The 21,272-nt window shown below is 42.1% G+C and overlaps 1 protein-coding gene and 1 pseudogene across 2 annotated transcripts; both read left to right on the forward strand.

Moving 5' to 3' along the window:
- The first annotated feature begins 1,879 nt into the window (after nucleotides 1-1,879).
- Nucleotides 1,880-9,282, forward strand: LOC118938352 (annotated as a pseudogene).
- A 1,950-nt stretch (nucleotides 9,283-11,232) lies between these two features.
- Nucleotides 11,233-16,495, forward strand: LOC118938355 (zinc finger protein 2 homolog). 2 transcript variants are annotated; one of them, XM_036941948.1, is made up of 3 exons: nucleotides 11,233-11,553; nucleotides 14,632-14,826; nucleotides 15,632-15,958. In XM_036941948.1, the coding sequence occupies exons 1-3, from the start codon at nucleotides 11,545-11,547 to the stop codon at nucleotides 15,839-15,841; spliced, it is 414 nt and encodes a 137-aa protein (XP_036797843.1). In that variant the 5' UTR covers nucleotides 11,233-11,544; the 3' UTR covers nucleotides 15,842-15,958. The 2 variants fall into 2 exon arrangements, with proteins under 2 accessions (XP_036797843.1, XP_036797842.1); XM_036941947.1 differs by having other exon boundaries at nucleotides 11,263-11,553; nucleotides 14,632-14,812; nucleotides 15,632-16,495.
- The last annotated feature ends 4,777 nt before the right edge of the window (nucleotides 16,496-21,272 follow it).

Raw genomic sequence — 21,272 nt, forward strand, 5'->3', positions numbered from 1 at the left:
CACACACACACACCTGTACAATCACTCTCTCTCTCACACACACACACCTGTACAATCACTCTCTCTCTCACACACACCTGTACAATCACTCTCTCTCTCACACACACACACACACCTGTACAATCACTCTCTCACACACACACACACACCTGTACAATCACTCTCTCACACACACACACACACCTGTACAATCACTCTCTCACACACACACACACACACACACACACACACACTTGGGTAATACAAGTTATTTTGCTGGTAGGGGAATAACCTGCGTGTGAATGTAATAATGTGTGTTATCTGTGATGGTTTTGTTTGTCTTGTTTAGTTTATTAATCATTGTACCTAAACTGTATGTATAGACATGTATACGTAGGGCCCAGCTGTAAAAGAGGTCTGTCCGTGTTCCTTGTTGAAATAAAGTTATAATAATAATAATACACATTGATTAAAAAAATTAACATAATTTATTTGTAGACCTTGTTGTCAATGAGCCAGGGGGCTTGTTCAGGCTCACTTGGGGTGACAATGTATATGTTCCTAAAGTGTAAAATGTGTTCTATCATTGCAGCAATGGTACCTTTCTGTGTGTTTATCACTATTTCTATTCATCCCTCCATCCCTTTCAGTTTTCCCATAGGGTAAAACCCCTATGACAACGTCAGCATACAGTACATCAGGTTATTACTCATGTTTACCCTTTAATCATATATCATTGGAAATATTAGATTCATAGCTGTCCATCAGACACATCTTCAGAATGTTCAGATTGACAGAAAGTTGATATTTGACCTCTAGGAAATATATCAGAATTACCTGTCATTGCTTTAAAAAGAAAATTATACATTTTTAACTTTGTTTGACATGTGGTTCTGAAACATCGTAAAAATGACCTTTTAAAAAATGCCTTGCCTCAGGCGGGGAGAACCCTCGACTGGACCCCCACACCATAATGGGCTACCACCTCCACCCCGACCACCACTCCTCAGAGAGGTCACTACATGTCTTAGAGGACTCTGATGTCAACGTCAGAAGACTGTAGGAGTGAAAAATATTTTCAGATAGAAACATAAAATAGACAAACATACTTTGATAATGTAATGTGTTGTCGGTTGGATGACACAGGACCAAAATACACATTAGGAAAAGGTGAAGATCATTGCCTTGCATCAGCATTTGAGAATAAATATAGCTGACTATACTGATCAAGTCACCTTGTCTGAGAGAGAGTTACATGGAAATCAAAATGTCTCCCCAGGGTAAGCCTATGGGAAATCCCCTATGGGAAAAATGAATGGTGGAAAACAGTTGGAACCATTTCCCTGTTCGAGCACTAGGTTTTATGGGTATTATGACGAGTACACTGTGGGGCTCTAAGGAGAAAAATAGCAATAGGTACTAATTTTGCCATGGTTCATTGGACAAAGCCTATGGGGAAAATGTAATGGCGTTTATGTAGGGTGTTTGGATAAATGCCGAAAATATGGACCGTTGTAAACACAGGTTTAGGAGATCTTATTAGATTTTGTTCTACAATATTTATCAGCTGACGTCACTTCTTGTTAATTTTGAAGAATTTGTAACAAAAAAAGCACAGAAGGCTTCATAAAATATAAAGTTCATATTAACTGACTGCTATTATCTCATAGAACAAAACGTATAAGACCTCAAGCCTGTGCTAATCTTATTTTCAGTATTTATTCCAAAACCAAACATTTTCCCCATTGGGATGGATGAACGAGCCAAATGTATCTCATTTCCGAGTTTCAAGACTACAAGCTGGCGAGCTCGTATAGCTCGACATTGAAATGATTGGTTGACGGTAAGTGGGGGCGGTACTTCCTGTATAAACACAACTCCCTTCCTTGACTACTTCCTTCCAGCAGTGTGTATCAGGGAGATTTCTAGATGTGAGAAGTGTGCAGGAGGACCTGAGAGAAAGGAATGTGTAGTATTGATGTAAAACGTTGTGTGTATAAACGGTAGGGGTACACATGGTGCTGGAGATCAGATGTGTCCAGTGAGAGAAAGACAGGTTGAGGTTACCAGGATCACAGTAGTGCAGAAGGTGTTGTATGCTGAGGCAGTGAAGAGAGTAGTAGAGGAAGATGGGTCCAGGGTGAGGGATCCTGAGAGGATCCCTGTAATTAGGCCGAGGTCAATAGAGAGTGACAGGAATAACATGCTTCAGTAAGTTTTGGCCAAGTTCATGGCCATGGTTGTCAACCGTACCGCAGGAATAGAATGTAAATCACATTGGATAGATGTTGTGGTGGCAGCTGTTGAGAAGTACTTGGGTGTATAATATTTTACTGCATATTTACAAGGTGTTTTGAAGGATAATATCCTGTCCTCCCAGGATGCTGGCCTGGTGTTGAATTAGAGGGCCAAAGTAGTGGAATAATGATGAGGTTTTAATGGGTGTAGGGTTAGTTGGTTTTTCACAAAGTGTAATGAATTCATACTACAGAATAGTAGGCTGATACACAGCCAACACACTAGGTGGGGAAGTGCACCAATAGTCATTGTTTTGCTGACCGCCATAACACTAAAGAAGAAGAAGACCACTTCCTTCTCAACATCTCTGGATCTGGTCTGTAAAGCGGAAGAATTATAAATCAATCCATTTTTTTTGGTCACATACTTGTGTTTAGCAGATGTTATAGCGGGTGTAGCGAAATGCTTGTAACACACTGACTACTTCGGAGGTTGCATTGCTGTAAATGCTGCATGCTTCGCAGCACGTATAGCTTGTAATTTGGTATTTTTTAGGCCACACCTCAGACAATTAAAACTATCTGGAATCTCGGAAGAGGACGTTGTTCCAACAGACTCTGGGGTAGAGGTAGACGACAACAGGATTTTTGGTGAATAGGGTGTTGGACGTTTTATTGACTTTAATAGATTACAATCATATCCAGGATCTTTCTGAAGTAAGATTAGGCTACATCAGACATATATTTGTCACAACGTAAATCGAGTGTTGATATTTATATTAACGTTTGTTCTGGTCTAGCTTTATCTGAACGCGGTAACAAAGAAAGTAACTAGTGTAGGCTAGCTACAGATTTACTGTCACGTTTTTTATTTGAAGAAACGCAGAAGAAAGAACGGCTTCAACGATGGATCGGGTAAGTTATGTCGACTTATTAACAGTTTTCCTACTGTGGTGTATAACATGTCTAGTTTAATCATATTTGATCTTCCATATCCATTCGTTCCATTTGAACAAAATAAATGTAACGGATGTGAAACGGCTAGCTTAGTTAGCGGTGTGTGCGCTAAATAGCGTTTCAATCGGTGACGTCACTTGCTCTGAGACATTGAAGTAGTAGTTCCCCTTGCTCTGCTAGGGCCGCGGCTTTTGTGGGTAACGATGCTTCGTGGGTGTGCAGAGAGTCCCTGGTTCGCGCCCGGGTATGGGCGAGGGGACGGTCTAAAGTTATACTGTTTCATAAACAATGGTGGTAATAAACACGTGGGATATTTTGTCCTTCAGCAAAGTAGCCTACTAGCCTAAAACACACAGATTGATACAAGGCAATGCGCAACGAGCAGGTAAAGTCAGAACCATGGAGAAATAATGAGGGCAAAGTTACAACTTGCAGTAGTGGTGTGTAGGTAAAAATCACCAGGGAAGAAAGCCAGAAAAATAGCTATTTTACATGTTGTGATCATTGCGTTGTTATAACCTGTTAGTTCATATGCCTTGACTCAGCTGAGACAAGAAGACAGTGGCAGAATACATTCAACCAGACCTTTGTTACATCATAAAACTAGAGAGCAACATCTGTCCTGTTAAGTTCACAAGAAATGTTGCATGTAACAGTTACATGACCTTCAGAATGGTCGAGCAAGTGAATGTTTTCTGAATACTAAACAACTATTGATTTAGAGTTACCGCAAGTCGAAAAGGAAACAGGTGCTTCCTCCACTATATCAATCTGGACACCACTGAAGTACATGAAATCAATTCCCAACACGACAGGAAAAGCAAGGTTCTTGGTTTGTAGGATAACCGAAGGAATCACATAGGAGCTGTTACACAGGCGGAACTCTACCTCACTCCATCCAAGTGGTCGTCTAGCCTCACCATCAGCCAGATAGAGTGGACCTTCTGTCCACGGCTTCAAGTTGTATTGTGGGTCTTTAACCTCCTTCCACAGTTTCTCATTGAGCAGTGTGTAGGATGACCCGGTATCCAAGATGGCTCTTCCTGTCCATGGGCCTATGGACAGGGGTAACACCAGTTGGTGCGGTATTAACTGAAAGGAAGGGGATGTCGATGGGGGGGCGTAGGCAGTGACTCTTGGGGTTTCAGCTCTGGTTAAAGCACCCAGAGTAGGATGGTGATTCCTGTGAAAATAGTTAGGTGTGTTGGCCTGTTGTGATTTGTGGTTTCTGGAAGGGTTTACTTGATACGGTCTTGGACATGTAGCTGAAGAATGTCCCTTTTGGCTACATCTCCAACAGAACATGAGAGGGGTCTTGGCTGGAGACTCTAGCTGTTGTTGATAGTCTGTCTTGGGTAACTGTTAGGGTGTCTGTTTCTTTCTCTGGTCATATTGCTGTTGGCATTCTCTGTCCTTCTCAAACTGCTGTCCCAAGCGAACCAGTCCATCGACAGTGGTGACTCGTTCTCGGAGTTGACTGGCTAGTAGTGGGTTGATGTTCTTCAAGATCAATTTAATTACCTCTTCCTCCTCAATGCCAGGTTTCCACCTTCTGCACAGGGAGTGGTAACCGTATGCAAAGTCACAGATACTCTGGTCTTGGCTGTTCAGAGGTGCCAGCTTGGCCCTCAGTGGTCTGAACTGAAGTGGACACCAGAGAAACTCTGTGTAAGGAGTTGTGCCTAATGGAGGCCATGTCCACAGACACGTCATCCAACATTTTAACACAATTAGAGAGTTCTGTCTGCAAGTGGTCTACAGTGTTAACCATGGGAGAAAAAAACAGAATTAACGTCCTTGAGGACCTCAGTGTGATGATGTTGCAGGCGCCATTGGAGAGTGGCAGTGAGTTGGTTTCGTTGGTAGTCAAACTGCCTGTCCATGGCACCAGTCATTTCCCGTCTTCCACTCTCACTGAGCTCTGTCAGCATGTGGGTTCGAGTGCTCAGTGAGTTTCTGAATTCCATGGCACTCTGTTGTTGCTCTTCCCTCAGACATTGGAAATTATGGTGGATAAGAGTTTGGAGATGTTGTTGAGTCCGACGAATATCAAGGATGTCACCTTGAAGTTGTAAGACTACAACCTCTGGAGATAAACCAGACAATGGAGGAAGGTTGGGTGTCAGAGGGAGGGCTAGCTCAGTACTTCCACACAGATCCATGTCAATAAGTGAGTAACTGGTTAGACCTCCTGTGGCCTGTGGTCCAGACCGAGCATTCAGATTCCTAGGGCTCTGGCCCAAATCAACTCCATTATCTCCATTCACATTATGATTTGTATTGTCAGCTTGATGGTCAGAATGGCCCTGTATATTCCCATTGACAGGTATGACATGGATGAGCACATTATCTTGGGGTGAATCCATTGTTTTAATTCCACACAAAAGATTTGCTTTGGTTAGTTCTCAATGTTGAGCTGTCCCATCTGGGGTGCCATTTTTTATGTAACGGTTTTGACTTGAGGTTATTATTTATAGGGGTGCCAGGTAGGTTGTGCCTACCAGAGAAAACATTGGTTTCTCCTTTTGGTTTGGGAGGGAATGAGTCCCATCTGGTCCGTCAAGTCTACACCCAATACAAAGGACTTATGTTAAAGTCATGGAAATCAACTTTTCATAAACCCTTAAAACATTGGAAAGAACTTCAAAAAACAACTATATTATTTTGCGTGGGTTGTATTAGCAACACCAATGATTACACACACACATATAATAATATCACAATGAGTTCTGGTTCCTCCAGAAATGTCCTGTACCTCGGGCGTAAAGAGTCCAGCCCGGTAAAGGAGTTCAGGGAACTCCCGTGACCTTAGTCACGCGATGTTTGTCCGTTCATTCAAGTGTAGCGTAAACCCAGTATTAATCATACAATCAATATAACAATTATTTTACCACAGAACTTTGAAGCGTATCAACTCTTACTAAGTCCTCAACTACAACTAACTACATAAATCATCACAGTATACCTCACATCAAAACAAATGAAATACCGTATACAAAAAGGTTGTAGTCAGTCGGTCAGTCAGACAATCCAATCCGCCAACAGATCTCCAGCGGAGAAAGGCCACGAAAAACGGAGAGGTGTAGTCCACGGACACAAAGAGTGGATCCGATCCTGGGTAAACTCTATTAGGCTACAAAACACACGTTTAACCGCAACAAAACAACCGGAATAGAGAAGCTTCAGAACTGAGGGTTGAACACATCCTCATTCACGTCTCCATCACAACCCCACTTTTGCGCAGCTGATGCTGGCTATTTAATTGGCAATTAAAGGGAAAGCACCCTATTGGAAGGAGAAGCACTGAGACGGTTCAGAAAAATTCAGGGCCGTCACAACATGCCACAATACCCCTATATCTGATGGTTTCTTCTATGTATGTACTGTGTAAGGATACTGAAACTATGAGACTGACATTTTTCTCAACATGCTCCAAGTGGGATAACTAGCAGCAGTAGTTCTGGTGTTTAGATTTTTCATCACTGGTTATTTGAACAACATGATTTAGCAGGTGTTACCATCTTTCACACCTTGGAAAGGGAGGCGACATCTACATCTTGAAAGAGGGGGTGGAGCTTTTCGTTTCTGTTCTGCTCTTTGTTCTACCATCAAGTTTTATACGTTTTTAAATTTTGTAAAAAATATTCCAATTCTATTTAGAAACATTTGCCAAAGTGAAATATACAAGACATTTGTGGAAAGTAGTGAACGGTTACACACTTCAGGAGAAAGGAGGTATTATAAGGATGCACCAATCAATCAGAGATTTAGACTAATCAAATGTTTGGTCTAATGATATTCTATGTACAATACTTCCTGTGGTCACCAGGACAGAGCTAGTCCGTCCCCCTCCACCCTGCCGGAGTCCCCTGGTCACAACTCTCCTGGTAGCGCCTTACTGCTGGATCTGAAGAGGATTTCTGTGCTGCTGGTCGACTGCAGGAAAACACCAGGGCAGAGTGGAACTGTGAGAGAAGGACACGAGGAGGGAGATCTGATTTCATCAAGTAAGAACAATGGGGGGGGGGGGGGGGGGGTATATTAGAACACAATCTGCTTCTGCAACTTCTGTTAATTGATTGATAAACAGTAAACACTCAGTGGCCTGTAAATTGTCGATCCAGTTTTGTGAATGGAGGTGTTCCTAATAAACTGACCATAGTGTATTTATTGAAGAGGGAGGCAGTTAGCCTAGTGGTTAAGGCCAGTAATCGCAAGGTTGCTGGTTTGAATCTCTGAGCCAACAAGGTAAAACCATCTGTCTGCTCTTGGGCAGGGTACTTAACCCTGATTGCTCCTGTAAGTCGCTTTGGATAAGAGCGTCTGCTAAATAACAAATACTTTTTACAAAAATAATACTATTTATAGACCTGTATTTCCAAAACCTAGTTATTCAATGTCTTTGTTTCACAGGGGACATACACTGTTGTTCTCTCAGCGGGAGGGGCTTATCATCTGGGGAGCCTCAACAACATCCTGTTGCTGACGAGACAGAGAAGAGTCTCTCCAGATTAGAACACCCCACGAAACACCAGCAGGGACATACAGGGAAGAAACCTCACCACTGCTGCTCTGACTGTGGGAAGAGTTTCACAAGCCAGAGTGGCTTCATTATTCACTGTGATCAGTGTGGGAAGAGTTTTGCTGCATCTAACACCTTCAAATCTAATGTAAGAATTCATACAGGGGAGAAGCCTTACCCCTGCCTTGATTGTGGGAAAAGCTTTGTTAGTGCAGGAGCCTTAACTGTACACCAGCGTGTACACACAGGAGAGAAACCTTATAGCTGTGATCAGTGTGGGAAGAGCTTCAATCATTCAGGCAACCTGACTACACACCAGCGAACACACACAGGAGAGAAGCCTTATAGTTGTGATCAGTGTGGGAAGAGCTTTGCTGTATCAGAAACACTAACTAGACACCAGCGAATACACACTGGAGAGAAGCCTTATAACTGTGGTCAATGTGGAAAGAGCTTTGCTGGAGTTTCCTCCCTGACTGCACACCAGCAAACTCACACTGGAGAGAAGCCTTATAGCTGTGGTCAGTGTGGGAAGAGCTTTGCTGCAGCTTCCGCCCTGATTATACACCAGCGAACACACACAGGAGAGAAACCTTATAGCTGTGATCAGTGTGGAAAGAGCTTCAAACATTCAGGCAGCCTGACTACACACAAGCGAACACACACAGGAGAGAAGCCTTATAGTTGTGATCAGTGTGGGAAGAGCTTTGCTGTATCAGATAGACTAACTAGACACCAGCGAATACACACTGGAGAGAAGCCTTATAACTGTGGTCAGTGTGGAAAGAGCTTTGCTGGAGTTTCCTCCCTGACTGCACACCAGCAAACTCACACTGGAGAAAAGCCTTACAGCTGTGGTCAGTGTGGGAAGAGCTTTGTTATAGTTTCCTCCCTGACTACACACCAGCGAACTCACACTGGAGAAAAGCCTTACAGCTGTGGTCAGTGTGGGAAGAGCTTTGCTGTAGCTTCCACCCTGATTACACACCAGCGAACTCACACTGGAGTGAAGCCTTATAGCTGTGATCAGTGTGGGAAGAGCTTTGCTGTATCAGAAAAACTAACTAGACACCAGCGGATACACACAGGAGAGAAACCTTATAGATGTGATCATTGTGGAAAGAGCTTTGCTCAATCAGAAAAACTAACTAGACACCAGCGGATACACACAGGAGAGAAGCCTTATAGCTGTGATCATTGTGGAAAGAGCTTTGCTCAATCAGATAACCTGTATTCACACCAGCGGATACACACTGGAGAGAAGCCTTATAGCTGTTATCAGTGTGGGAAGAGCTTTGCTCTAGCTTCCACCCTGACTACACACCACAGAACACACACTGGAGAGAAGCCGTATAGCTGTTATCAGTGTGGGAAGAGCTTTGCTCTAGCTTCCCACCTGACTGCACACCACAGAACACACACTGGAGAGAAGCCTTATAGCTGTGATCAGTGTGGAAAGAGCTTTGCTGTATTTTCCTCCCTGTCTACACACCAGCGAACACACACTGGAGAGAAATCTTATTAGCTGTGATCATTGTGGAAAGAGCTTTAATCAGTCAGGAGCCCTGAAATCACACAAGCAAACACACACTGGTGAGAAAGAAGCCTTATAGCTGTGATCAGTGTGAGAAGCGTTTCAGTCAGTTATGGACCCTTTATTCACACCAGTGAAGCTCTGTTTATTTTGGGCCAATGAGAAAAAAACAGAAAGCACAAACTTGCTGTAATTAGATAACCTGAATTCACACCAGCGAATACACACTGGAGAGAAGCCTTATAGCTGTGTTTCATCTCCCTTCCTTCTGGCACCGGTTCCAGATCCCTAAATAAAAGGATCAAATCAAATGTATTTATATAGCCCTTCTTACATCAGCTGATATCTCAAAGTGCTGTACAGAAACCCAGCCTAAAACCCCAGACAGCAAGCAATGCAGGATCAGTAGAAAACATCTAGTGAACAGTCATATCCATCTCCCATTCTTAAACAGTTGCCTCAGTCTGATCACCATGGTAACCTCTGTGCAGCATAATATGCAGCTCTGATCTAGGATCAGGTCTCCCCTGTGTCTTTGTAATATCACACATTGATCTAAATGGATAAATGTTATCATAGGAAATGTTATAGGGAACTTGTGTGTGTGTGTGGGGGGGGGGTTGATAATTTTGTATCTTCTTTCATGTACTCATGATAATACTATTATTATTAAATGTCATTATGTAGAATAATATTTCAACAATAGGTGTATATTCATGTATTCAATTGATCAATACATTCAATCCAATTATCTTCTAAACAAGAAGTTATCACTTAAATGGTGTATTTTATATATCTAAATTGATTAAAATGATCCTAAATCTAATCCATAATATATTGGATAATTATTTCCATGAGTTCAAGACAAGATCTATGTATACTGTGTCTTGTAACAACGGTTAATGTAATAACTTTTAGATTTATAACGTAATAAAGCTGGTAAATGTAATATCTTGTTGGTTAATATGATAAAATGTTGTCTAAGTTATTGGTATCAGGTAACAATTTTTTTTTATGAATAACGTAATAACTTAAACCGACCATGTAATAACACCTAAACCAATGTTTAATGTGTTACTTCACCAATGTTAATGCACATACCACCCTCCACCAATAACAAACCCACACACACAAACCTATGCTCTTGTACTCTTACACAAACAAGCACACAGTTATAGACACATACATTGATAAAAAAATAAATAATGAAATAACAATTCATCGGTAGTTCTTATATTCAATGGGGCGGCAGGGTAGCCTAGTGGTTAGAGCGTTGGACTAGTAACCGGAAGGTTGCAAGTTCAAACCCCCGAGCTGAGAAGGTACAAATCTGTCTAACTGCCCTTGAACAGGCAGTTAACCCACTGTTCCTAGGCTGTCATTGAAAATAACAATTTGTTCTTAACTGGTGGTTAAATAAAGGAAAAAAATAAATGAGACAGGGGGCTTGGTCAGGCAAGTAGGAGGAGGATTGGGAAACTGCAAATAACAATAATCTGAACTCCGCCTAGCAGAAACATCTTTGTATTAGCAACTATTAATGATTAGTTTATATTGTGTTAAAGTTAAGGGATGTCACCCTGCGAGGGGATATAAAGAGAACACACCATCTTGAGAACTGAGTGTCTTGTTTATAAATTGCTGTAAGTGTATACTCCGGGTTGCAAACCATATTAAACAAACTAACCTCTGATTCCTGTGGTCACGCTAGGGCATCTAGCCATGAGCTCATTTGAAAGACAACAGCAAAGAATTTCTCTAACCGAGCTGTTTTTGTTGTTTCTATAAATACCTTAGATTTGTGATTTTAGATTTTATTTGCAAATATAAAAACAATACAACCACACGTGGACATAATGCATTTACTATCATTCAGGATGATTCTAAAACAGTGAAACATGTACAGTTTCAATAGATTCATGATATAATACAAACAGTTATTTTCTAGCATAATGACTCCCTAAACCGCCTCACCCACTTGAAGAGAGGTGTTGATGACTATATACAGTAGGTGGCGGCACCTTTTAAACACCACAGAAGAAGCCGGAAAGCATCAACAGGAAGTACTTTGTTACCATCCTCTATCTAGTTTTCAAACCAAACACATTTCCACAGGATTTGCAGGATGTTTCTAATGTAAGATTAGTCTAAATGAGACGTTCATTTGTCACAACTTAAATGTAGTTTTCATATTTATAAAGTTGTGGTCGAGCTTTTCTTTATCTGAACGCTGTGACTAAGAAAGTAACTGTAGCATACACATTTAGTGTCGTTGTTTATTTTTTATAAAGAATACAGTAACGTCAGCTTCCACGATGGACCGGGTAAGTTTGGTTGACTTTTATTAATAGTATACCTATGGTGGTGTTTTAAATGTCTATGTCCAGTTTTCACGTGTGATCTTCCACATCCATGAGTTCGATTTGAACAGCAGGAGAAAAGAAACCATGGTGGTAATTTCAGCCAAGTAGCCTACTAGCTCATCGCACACAGATGGATGATACAAGGCAATGCGCAACAAGCAGGTCAAGTCAGAACCAGGGAGAAATAATTAGGCATCGCCTACACCAATTATGTATCGGTTAACTTCTTTGAACACCTCAAATTGTTTCTTCAGATGTCAGTTCGATCACACAGGGTTTATACACTAATTTGTTGCGCCCAAATAAAGAAAACGACCATTAAAAATAGGTGATTTCTGTTGCTAGGCTACCAGTTACGGTGCTGTTAGCTTGTGTTTGCGCGCGTCTTTATGCGGAAGTAACACAACAATGATAGCTAGTGTCGACGAATGATATGGAGTTAATTTTAGTCAAATTATTGAGCATATCCTCCGCGCAAATAAGCATCAGAAATTGTCCTTATTTAGCATATCAAGACCCTGAATTGGACCTCAGTCTAGAGCTTAAAATATACAATGTAGGCCTACTGTCATTATTTGTCGTCCTATTGAGAAAATAAGATGTCCACATAGGCCTATCACAGGATATTGAGTGATTCCATATCCGCCCATAGGAAATGTCCATGTGTGATATTCAGAGTAATCGTTTTTTACATTAGAACTTGAAAAAACATTGGAACAAAGACATCTGGATTGTTTTGAAACAGTTGAAGTCGGAAGTTTACATCCACCTTATCCAAATACATTTGAACTCAGTCTTTCACAATTCCTGACATTTAATCCCAGTAAAAATTCCCAGTTTTAGGTCAGTTAGGATCACCACTTTATTTAAGAATGTGAAATTTCAGAATAATAGTAGAGAGAATGATTTATCAGCTTTTATTTATTTAATCACATTCCCAGTGGGTCAGAAGTTTACATACCCTCAATTAGTATTTGGTAGCATTGCCTTTAACTTGTTTAACGTGGGTCAAACGTTTCAGGTAGCCTTCCACAAGCTTCCCACAATAAGTTGAGTGAATTTTGGCCCATTCCACCTGACAGAGCTGGTGTAACTGAATCAGGTTTGTTGGCCTCCTTGCTCGCACACACTTTTTCAGTTCTGCCCACAAATTTTCTATAGGATTGAGGTCAGCGCTTTGTGATGGCCACTCCAATACCTTGACTTGTTGTCCTTAAGCTATTTTGCCACAACTTTGGAAGTATGCTTGGGGTCATTGTCCATTTGGAAGACCCATTTGCGACCAAGCTTTAACTTCCTGACTGATCAAATCAAATGTATTTATATAGCCCTTCGTACATCAGCTGATATCTCAAAGTGCTGTACAGAAACCCAGCCTAAAACCCAAAAAACAGCAAGCAATGCAGGTGTAGAAGCACGGTGGCTAGGAAAAACTCCCTAGAAAGTCCAAAACCTAGGAAGAAACCTAGAGAGGAACCAGGCTATGTGGGGTGGCCAGTCCTCTTCTGGCTGTGCCGGGTGGAGATTATAACAGAACATGGCCAAGATGTTCAAATGTTCATAAATGACCAGCACGGTCGAATAATAATAAGGCAGAACAGTTGAAACTGGAGCAGCAGCACGGTCAGGTGGACTGGGGACAGCAAGGAGTCATCATGTCAGGTATTCCTGGGGCATGGTCCTAGGGCTCAGGTCCTCCGAGAGAGAGAAAGAAAGAGAGAATTAGAGAGAGCATATGTGGGATGGCCAGTCCTCTTCTGGCTGTGCCGGGTGGAGATTATAACAGAACATGGCCAAGATGTTCAAATGTTCATAAATGACCAGCATGGTCGAATAATAATAAGGCAGAACAGTTTAAACTGGAGCAGCAGCACGGTCAGGTGGACTGGGGACAGCAAGGAGTCATCATGTCAGGTATTCCTGGGGCATGGTCCTAGGGCTCAGGTCCTCCGAGAGAGAGAAAGAAAGAGAGAATTAGAGAGAGCATATGTGGGATGGCCAGTCCTCTTCTGGCTGTGCCGGGTGGAGATTATAACAGAACATGGCCAAGATGTTCAAATGTTCATAAATGACCAGCATGGTCGAATAATAATAAGGCAGAACAGTTGAAACTGGAGCAGCAGCACGGCCAGGTGGACTGGGGACCTGCAAGGAGTCATCATGTCAGGTAGTCCTGGGGCATGGTCCTAGGGCTCAGGTCCTCTGAGAGAGAGAAAGAAAGAGAGAAGGAGAGAATTAGAGAACGCACACTTAGATTCACACAGGACACCGAATAGGACAGGAGAAGTACTCCAGATATAACAAACTGACCCTAGCCCCCCCCGACACATAAACTACTGCAGCATAAATACTGGAGGCTGAGACAAGAGGGGTCAGGAGACACTGTGGCCCCATCCGAGGACACCCCCGGACAGGGCCATACAGGAAGGATATAACCCCCGATATAACCCCCTTGTCCCCGAGCTGACAAGGTAAAAATCTGTTGTTCTGCCCCTGAACAAGGCAGTTAACCCACTGTTCTTAGGCCGTCATTGAAACTAAAAATGTGTTCTTAACTGACTTGCCTAGTTAAATAAAGGTTAAGAAAATACATCATAATGAGCAGCAGTAGGTCAGGTGTTTAGGTTTTCCTCTGGTTATTTTGACAAATCACGATTTGGCAGGTGTTGGCGTCCTCCTCGTTTCATCATCTCTCCTAAAACGTATTAACCCAGAACTGAATAGAGCGGCTGACCAATTACGTGAGACATTAGTTCTGGGTTAACCAAGACTAACTCAGTGGTGAACGATGTGTTCAACTCCAATGAACGCTCAATCAAAGGTTCTGAACATAAGACAGAGGGGCATTACAAGGACCACTTCCATTTTGAAAAAGTGATTAGGGAAAAAAATGGTACATTTGTGGAAAGTAGTGAACGGTTGGTTACACACTTCAGGAGAAAGGAGGTATTATAAGGATGCACCAGTCAGATATAGAATACAATAATCAAATGTTTCGTCTGATGATGTTCTATGTACAATACTTCCTGTGGTCTCCAGGACAGAGCTAGCCCGTCCCCCTCCACCCTGCCGGAGTCCCCTGGTCACAACTCTCCTGGTAACGCCTTACTGCTGGATCTGAAGAGGGTGTCTGTGTGGCTGGTCGACTGCAGGAAAACACCAGGGCAGAGTGGAACTGTGAGAGAAGGACACGAGGAGGAGGGAGATTTGATTTCATCAAGTAAGAACAATGGGGTGTGTGGATGAAACTACAATCTGATTCTGCAACTTCTGTTAATTCATTGATAAACAATATATACTCAGTTTATTAGGTACACCAATCTAGTACCGGATCGGGTCAGCCTTTGCCTCCAAAACAGCCTGAATTATCCGGAGCCTGGATTCTACAAGGTGTCTTAAAAACGTACCACGGGGATGTTGGTTCATGCTGACGCAATGGCAACACGCAGTTGCTGCAGACTGCTGCTAATTCATCCTGTCAACAGCCCGTTCCATCTCATCCCAAAGATACTCTATTGGGTTTGGTCAGCAACAATGTTCAGATACACTGTGCCGTTATTTGTCTGTTTGTGGCCCGCCTGTCAGCTTGCACGATTCTTGCCATTCTCCTGCGACCTCTTTTGTCAATGAGCTGTTTTCACCAACAGGACTGCTGCTGACTGGATGTTTGCTTTTTTGAGGCACCATTCTTGGTAAACGCTGGACACTGTCGTGTGTGAAAAGTCCAGGAGAGTGTCTGTTTCTGAGATTCTGGATCCGGCGCGCCTGGCACCGGCGATCATACCTCGCTCAGTCGCTTAGGTCACTTGTTTTACCCATTCTGATGTTCAATCAAACAGGAACTTAATGTCTCTGCCTGTCTGTCTGCTTTATATAGCAAGCCATAGCCAGGTGACTCACTGTCTGTAGGAGTGACCTATTTTCATGAACTGGGGAGTGTACCTAATAAACTGTCCACTGAGTGTATAATGATATATTGTTGATGTTTGTTTATGGACCCATATTTCCAAAACTTAGTTATTCAATGTCTGTTTCACAGGGGACTCTCCTAACCGTCGCTCTCTCAGCGGGAGGGACTTATCATCTGGGGAGCTTCAACAACAACATGTTGCTGACGAGGCAGAGAAGAGTGTCTCCCAATCAGAACACCTCAAACACCAGCACAGACGTACAGGGAAGAAATCTCACCACAGCTGCTCTGACTGTGGGAAGAGTTTCACTACATATTACACCTTCAAATATCATCTGAGAATTCATACAGGGGAGAAGCCTTACCCCTGTCTTGATTGTGGGAAACACTTTGCTAGTGCAGGATCCCTAACCATACACCAGAGTGTACACACAGGAGAGAAGCCTTATAGCTGTGATCAGTGTGGAAAGAGCTTTGCTGAGTCAGGGACCCTGAATTCACACCAGCGAACACACACTAGAGAGAAACCCTATGTCTGTCTATGTGGAAAGAGTTTTACTCATTTAGGGCAAATTAAAAAACACCAGAAATCAAAAACGTGCCATATTTCATCTCCATCCTATACCTGACATCAGTTATAGATCCCTAAATTAAAGGCTCTATAGAAAACATATCCATCTCCCATTCTTAAACAGTTGACTTAGTCTGATCACCATGGTAACCTCTGTGGAGCATAATATGCAGCTCTGATCTAGGATCAGGTCTCCCCTGTGTCTTTGTAATATCACACATTGGGATCTAAATGGATAAATGTTATCATAGAAAATGTAATATTGTGTGTGTGGGGGGGGGGGGGGGGGGGATATTGATAATTGTATCGTCGTTCATATACTCATGATACTATTATTACATCTCATTATGTAGAATGTTTCAACAATAGGTGTATATTCATGTATTCAATTAATCAATAAATCCAATCCAATATCTTATAAACAAGAGTTCACTTTAATGTTATAGTTTTCTTGTGTGAGCAAGATGGTGCCAACAGAAAGGGTCGCCTCTCTTCTAGTCCAGCCGGGAAGAACTATTGGATATCAGAGTTACGTCAACTTACCAACAATTCGACCAGGAATACAACTTTCCCGATGTGGATCCTTTGTTCGCACCACCACCCAGGGCATTCGATCTGATTCCAGAGGCCGACCCAAAACAACGTCACCGCAGAAGTGGTAGACGGAGCGGCCTTCTGGTCAGAATTCGGTGGTGTGCACACCACCCACAGCTTCCGAGTATATTACTCACTAAAGTCCAGTCTCTAGACAACAAGGTAGACGAAATTAGGGCAAGGGTTGCTTTCCAGAGAGACATCAGGGACTGTAACATACTCTGTTTCACGGAAACATGGCTCTCTCGGGATATGTTGTCGGAGTCCGTACAGCCACCGGGATTCTTTATGCGTCACGCTAACAGAAATAAACATCTCTGGGAAGATGAAGGGCAGGTTGGTTGTTTCATGATTAACGACTCATGGTGTAATCGTAACAACATACAAGAACTCAAGTCCGTTTGTTCACCTGACCTAGAATTCCTCACAATCAAATGCCAACCGTATTATCTCCCAAGATAATTCTTGTCTGTTATTGTCACCTCCATGTATATCCCCCCTCAAGCCGATACCACGACGACCCTCAAGGAACTTCACTGGATTCTTTGCAAACTGGAAACGATATATCCTAAGGCTGCATTTATTGTAGCTGTGTATTTCAATTAACAAAGCAAATTTGAGAACACGGCTACCTAAATTCTATCAGCATATTGATTGTAGCACTCGTGAGGGCAATACACTGGATCACTGCTACTCTAACTTCCGCGATGCATACAAGGCCCTCCCCTGCCCTCCGTTCGGCAAATCTGACCACGACTCCATTTTGCTCCTGCCTTCCTAAAGGCAGAAACTCAAACAGGATGTATCTCCTGACGAGGACTATTCAACGCTGGTCTGACCAAGCGTAACTCACGCTTCAACATTGTTTTGATCGCGTGGACTGGGACATGTACCAGGTAGCCTCAGAAAATAATATTGATTTATACGCTGATTCGGTGAGTGAGTTTATAAGGTTCGCGCCCAGGCTCTGTCGTAACCGGCCGCGACCGGGAGGTCCGTGGGGCGACGCACAATTGGCCTAGCGTCGTCCGGGTTAGGGAGGGCTTGGTCGGTAGGGATGTCCTTGTCTCATCGCGCACCAGCAACTCCTGTGGGCCGGGCGAAGTGCGCGCTAACCAAGGTTGCCAGGTGAACGGTGTATCCTCCGGTGCGGCTGGCTTCCGGGTTGGAGGCGCGCTGTGTTAAGAAGCAGTGCGGCTGGTTGGGTTGTGTATCGGAGGACGCATGACTTTCAACCTTCGTCTCTCCCGAGCCCGTACGGGAGTTGTAGCGAAATTGGGGAGAAAAAAGGGGTAAAATAAAAAAAATAAAAATAAAAAAAACATAATAATACCGCCCCAATAGGTCCACAGACGATACAGACGATACTATCACACCGCTCTGTCCCATCTGAACAAGAGGAATACTAATAAGAATGAACACATTGACTACAGCTCAGCATTCAACCCTCATCATCAACCCCACCCTGTGCAATTGGGTCCTGGACTTCCTGACGGGCCGCCCCCAGGTGGTGAAGGTAGGAAACAACATCTCCACTTCACTAATCCGCAACACACTCAATCCTCTGTAGTCCTGCAATGTGTCTGTAAGGGCACCTACTAGATCCACAGCCCTTGCTAGGTCAAGAGAGCTTGATTGGAGCATGTCAGAAAGACATTTGGCATCACCAAGCACTTTACAAAAGGTAACCAAAAGCCCTATAAAATGTGAATATATCTGAGAATGAAGGCCCCTATTTTCAAGTGTGATATCCTGTAATTTATTAAATTTAATCAATTATACATTGGATCAAGGCAATGCAAATGCAAAGGCTATGTAATAGGCTATGTAATAACTTTTAGATTTATAATGTAATAAAACTGGTACAGTTGAAGTCGTAAGTTTACATACAGGTTGGAGTCATTAATTAAAACTTCTTAGGGTTTTTTTTTCAATTTTTGCCAAAATGACATACTGCCTGTAGCAGTAATATGCATATTCTTGGTACCATTTGAAAGGAAACACTTTGAACTTTGTGGAAATGTGAATTGAATGTATGAGAATATATCACAATAGATCTGATAGAAGAAAATGCTAAGAAAAAAACAACCTGTTTTTTTTCTACCACCATCTTTGAAATGCAAGAGAAAGGTCCCAGTTTTAGCCATCACTCTGGTTGTAATTCCGATGGTGTCCACAAGATGGAAGCAGTGTGTGCGCACATTTTCAGACGGATAACTTGACGTTTGAGCGTTCTACATGACATTTAGTGTGAAGTCACCCAGGTACATTTGTGCAAATCTTGAAGGAAACGTTTGCATTCATAATACATAATTTTGCAAGAATATCGTCAAGTCTCTATACTTAAACTTTGATTTAGCTGTTCCATTATTAGTAGCCATATTATTAATTCAACATTTTGCAAAACAACCAGTTTTCATAACTCTGAATATTCTTATAGTTTTAGTCCAAAAGGAAAAGGCATGCTGTCACAAAAGGTTAGCACCTACATTTTGTGACAGACAGACACAGGGTTTCCGGATACTCCCGTAATCTAGCTAGCTTTGTTTGACCCCTTTTGGTGCTTATTTGACAAAGATACAATTGTAAATGCTGGTGTTCCTAGCTCCAACAGTGCAGTAATATCTAACAATACACCCGTCTAAAAGTAAAATCATGGAATTATTGACATGTACACACCTGTACAATCACTCTCACACACACACACACACACACACACACCTGTACAATCACTCTCTCTCTCACACACACACACTTGTACAATCACTCTCTCACACACACACACCTGTACAATCACTCTCTCTCTCACACACACCTGTACAATCACTCTCTCTCTCACACACACACACACACCTGTACAATCACTCTCTCACACACACACACACACCTGTACAATCACTCTCTCACACACACACACACACACACACACACACTTGGGTAATACAAGTTATTTTGCTGGTAGGGGAATAACCTGCGTGTGAATGTAATAATGTGTGTTATCTGTGATGGTTTTGTTTGTCTTGTTTAGTTTATTAATCATTGTACCTAAACTGTATGTATAGACATGTATACGTAGGGCCCAGCTGTAAAAGAGGTCTGTCCGTGTTCCTTGTTGAAATAAAGTTATAATAATAATAATACACATTGATTAAAAAAATTAACAGAATTTATTTGTAGACCTTGTTGTCAATGAGCCAGGGGGCTTGTTCAGGCTCACTTGGGATGACAATGTATATGTTCCTAAAGTGTAAAATGTGTTCTATCATTGCAGCAATGGTACCTTTCTGTGTGTTTATCACTATTTCTATTCATCCCTCCATCCCTTTCCATTTTCCCATTGGGTAAAACCCCTATGACAACGTCAGCATACAGTACATCAGGTTATTACTCATGTTTACCCTTTAATCATATATCATTGGGAATATTAGAGTCATAGCTGTCCATCAGACACATCTTCAGAATGTTCAGATTGACAGAAAGTTGATATTTGACCTCTAGGAAATATATCAGAATTACCTGTCATTGCTTTAAAAAGAAAATTATACATTTTTAACTTTGTTTGACATGTGGTTCTGAAACATCGTAAAAATGACCTTTAAAAAAATGCCTTGCCTCAGGTGGGGAGAACCCTCGACTGGACCCCCACCCCATAATGGGCTACCACCTCCACCCCGACCACCACTCCTCAGAGAGGTCACTACATGTCTTAGAGGACTCTGATGTCAACGTCAGAAGACTGTAGGAGTGAAAAATATTTTCAGATAGAAACATAAAATAGACAAACATACTTTGATAATGTAATGTGTTGTCGGTTGGATGACACAGGACCAAAATACACATTAGGAAAAGGTGAAGATCATTGCCTTGCATCAGCATTTGAGAATAAATATAGCTGACTATACTGATCAAGTCACCTTGTCTGAGAGAGAGTTACATGGTAATCAAAATGTCTCCCCAGGGTAAGCCTATGGGAAAAATGAATGGTGGAAAACAGTTGGAACCATTTCCCTGTTCGAGCACTAGGTTTTATGGGTATTATGACGAGTACACTGTGGGGCTCTAAAGAGAGAAATAGCAATAGGTACTAATTTTGCCATGGTTCATTGGACAAAGCCTATGGGGAAAATGTAATGGCGTTTATGTAGGGTGTTTGGATAACTGCCGAAAATATGGACCGTTATAAACACAGGTTTAGGATATCTTATACATTTTGTTCTACAATATTTATCAGCTGACGTCACTTCTTGTTAATTTTGAAGAATTTGTGACAAAAAAAGCACAGAAGGCTTCATAATTCATAAACTTCATATTAACTGACTGCTATTATCTCATAGAACAAACGTATAAGATCACCTCAAGCCTGTGCTTATCTTATTTTCGGTATTTATTCCAAAACAAAACATTTTCCCCATTGGGATGGATGAACGAGCCAAATGTATCTCATTTCCGAGTTTCAAGACTACAAGCTGGCGAGCTCGTATAGCTCGACATTGAAATGATTGGTTGACGGTAAGTGGGGGCGGTACTTCCTGTATAAACACAAACTCCCTTCCTTGACTACTTCCTTCCAGCAGTGTGTATCAGGGAGATTCCTAGATGTGAGAA

Source organism: Oncorhynchus mykiss, chromosome 13, assembly GCF_013265735.2.
Source record: "Oncorhynchus mykiss isolate Arlee chromosome 13, USDA_OmykA_1.1, whole genome shotgun sequence".
In the NCBI taxonomy this organism is placed as follows: Eukaryota; Metazoa; Chordata; class Actinopteri; order Salmoniformes; family Salmonidae; genus Oncorhynchus; species Oncorhynchus mykiss.

Excerpts from the sequence above, each read along its gene's own strand:
- LOC118938355 (XM_036941947.1), top strand. Across the intron at positions 14,813-15,631 it reads GGGAGATTTGATTTCATCAA|GGGACTCTCCTAACCGTCGC; the intron begins GTAAGAACAATG and ends TCTGTTTCACAG.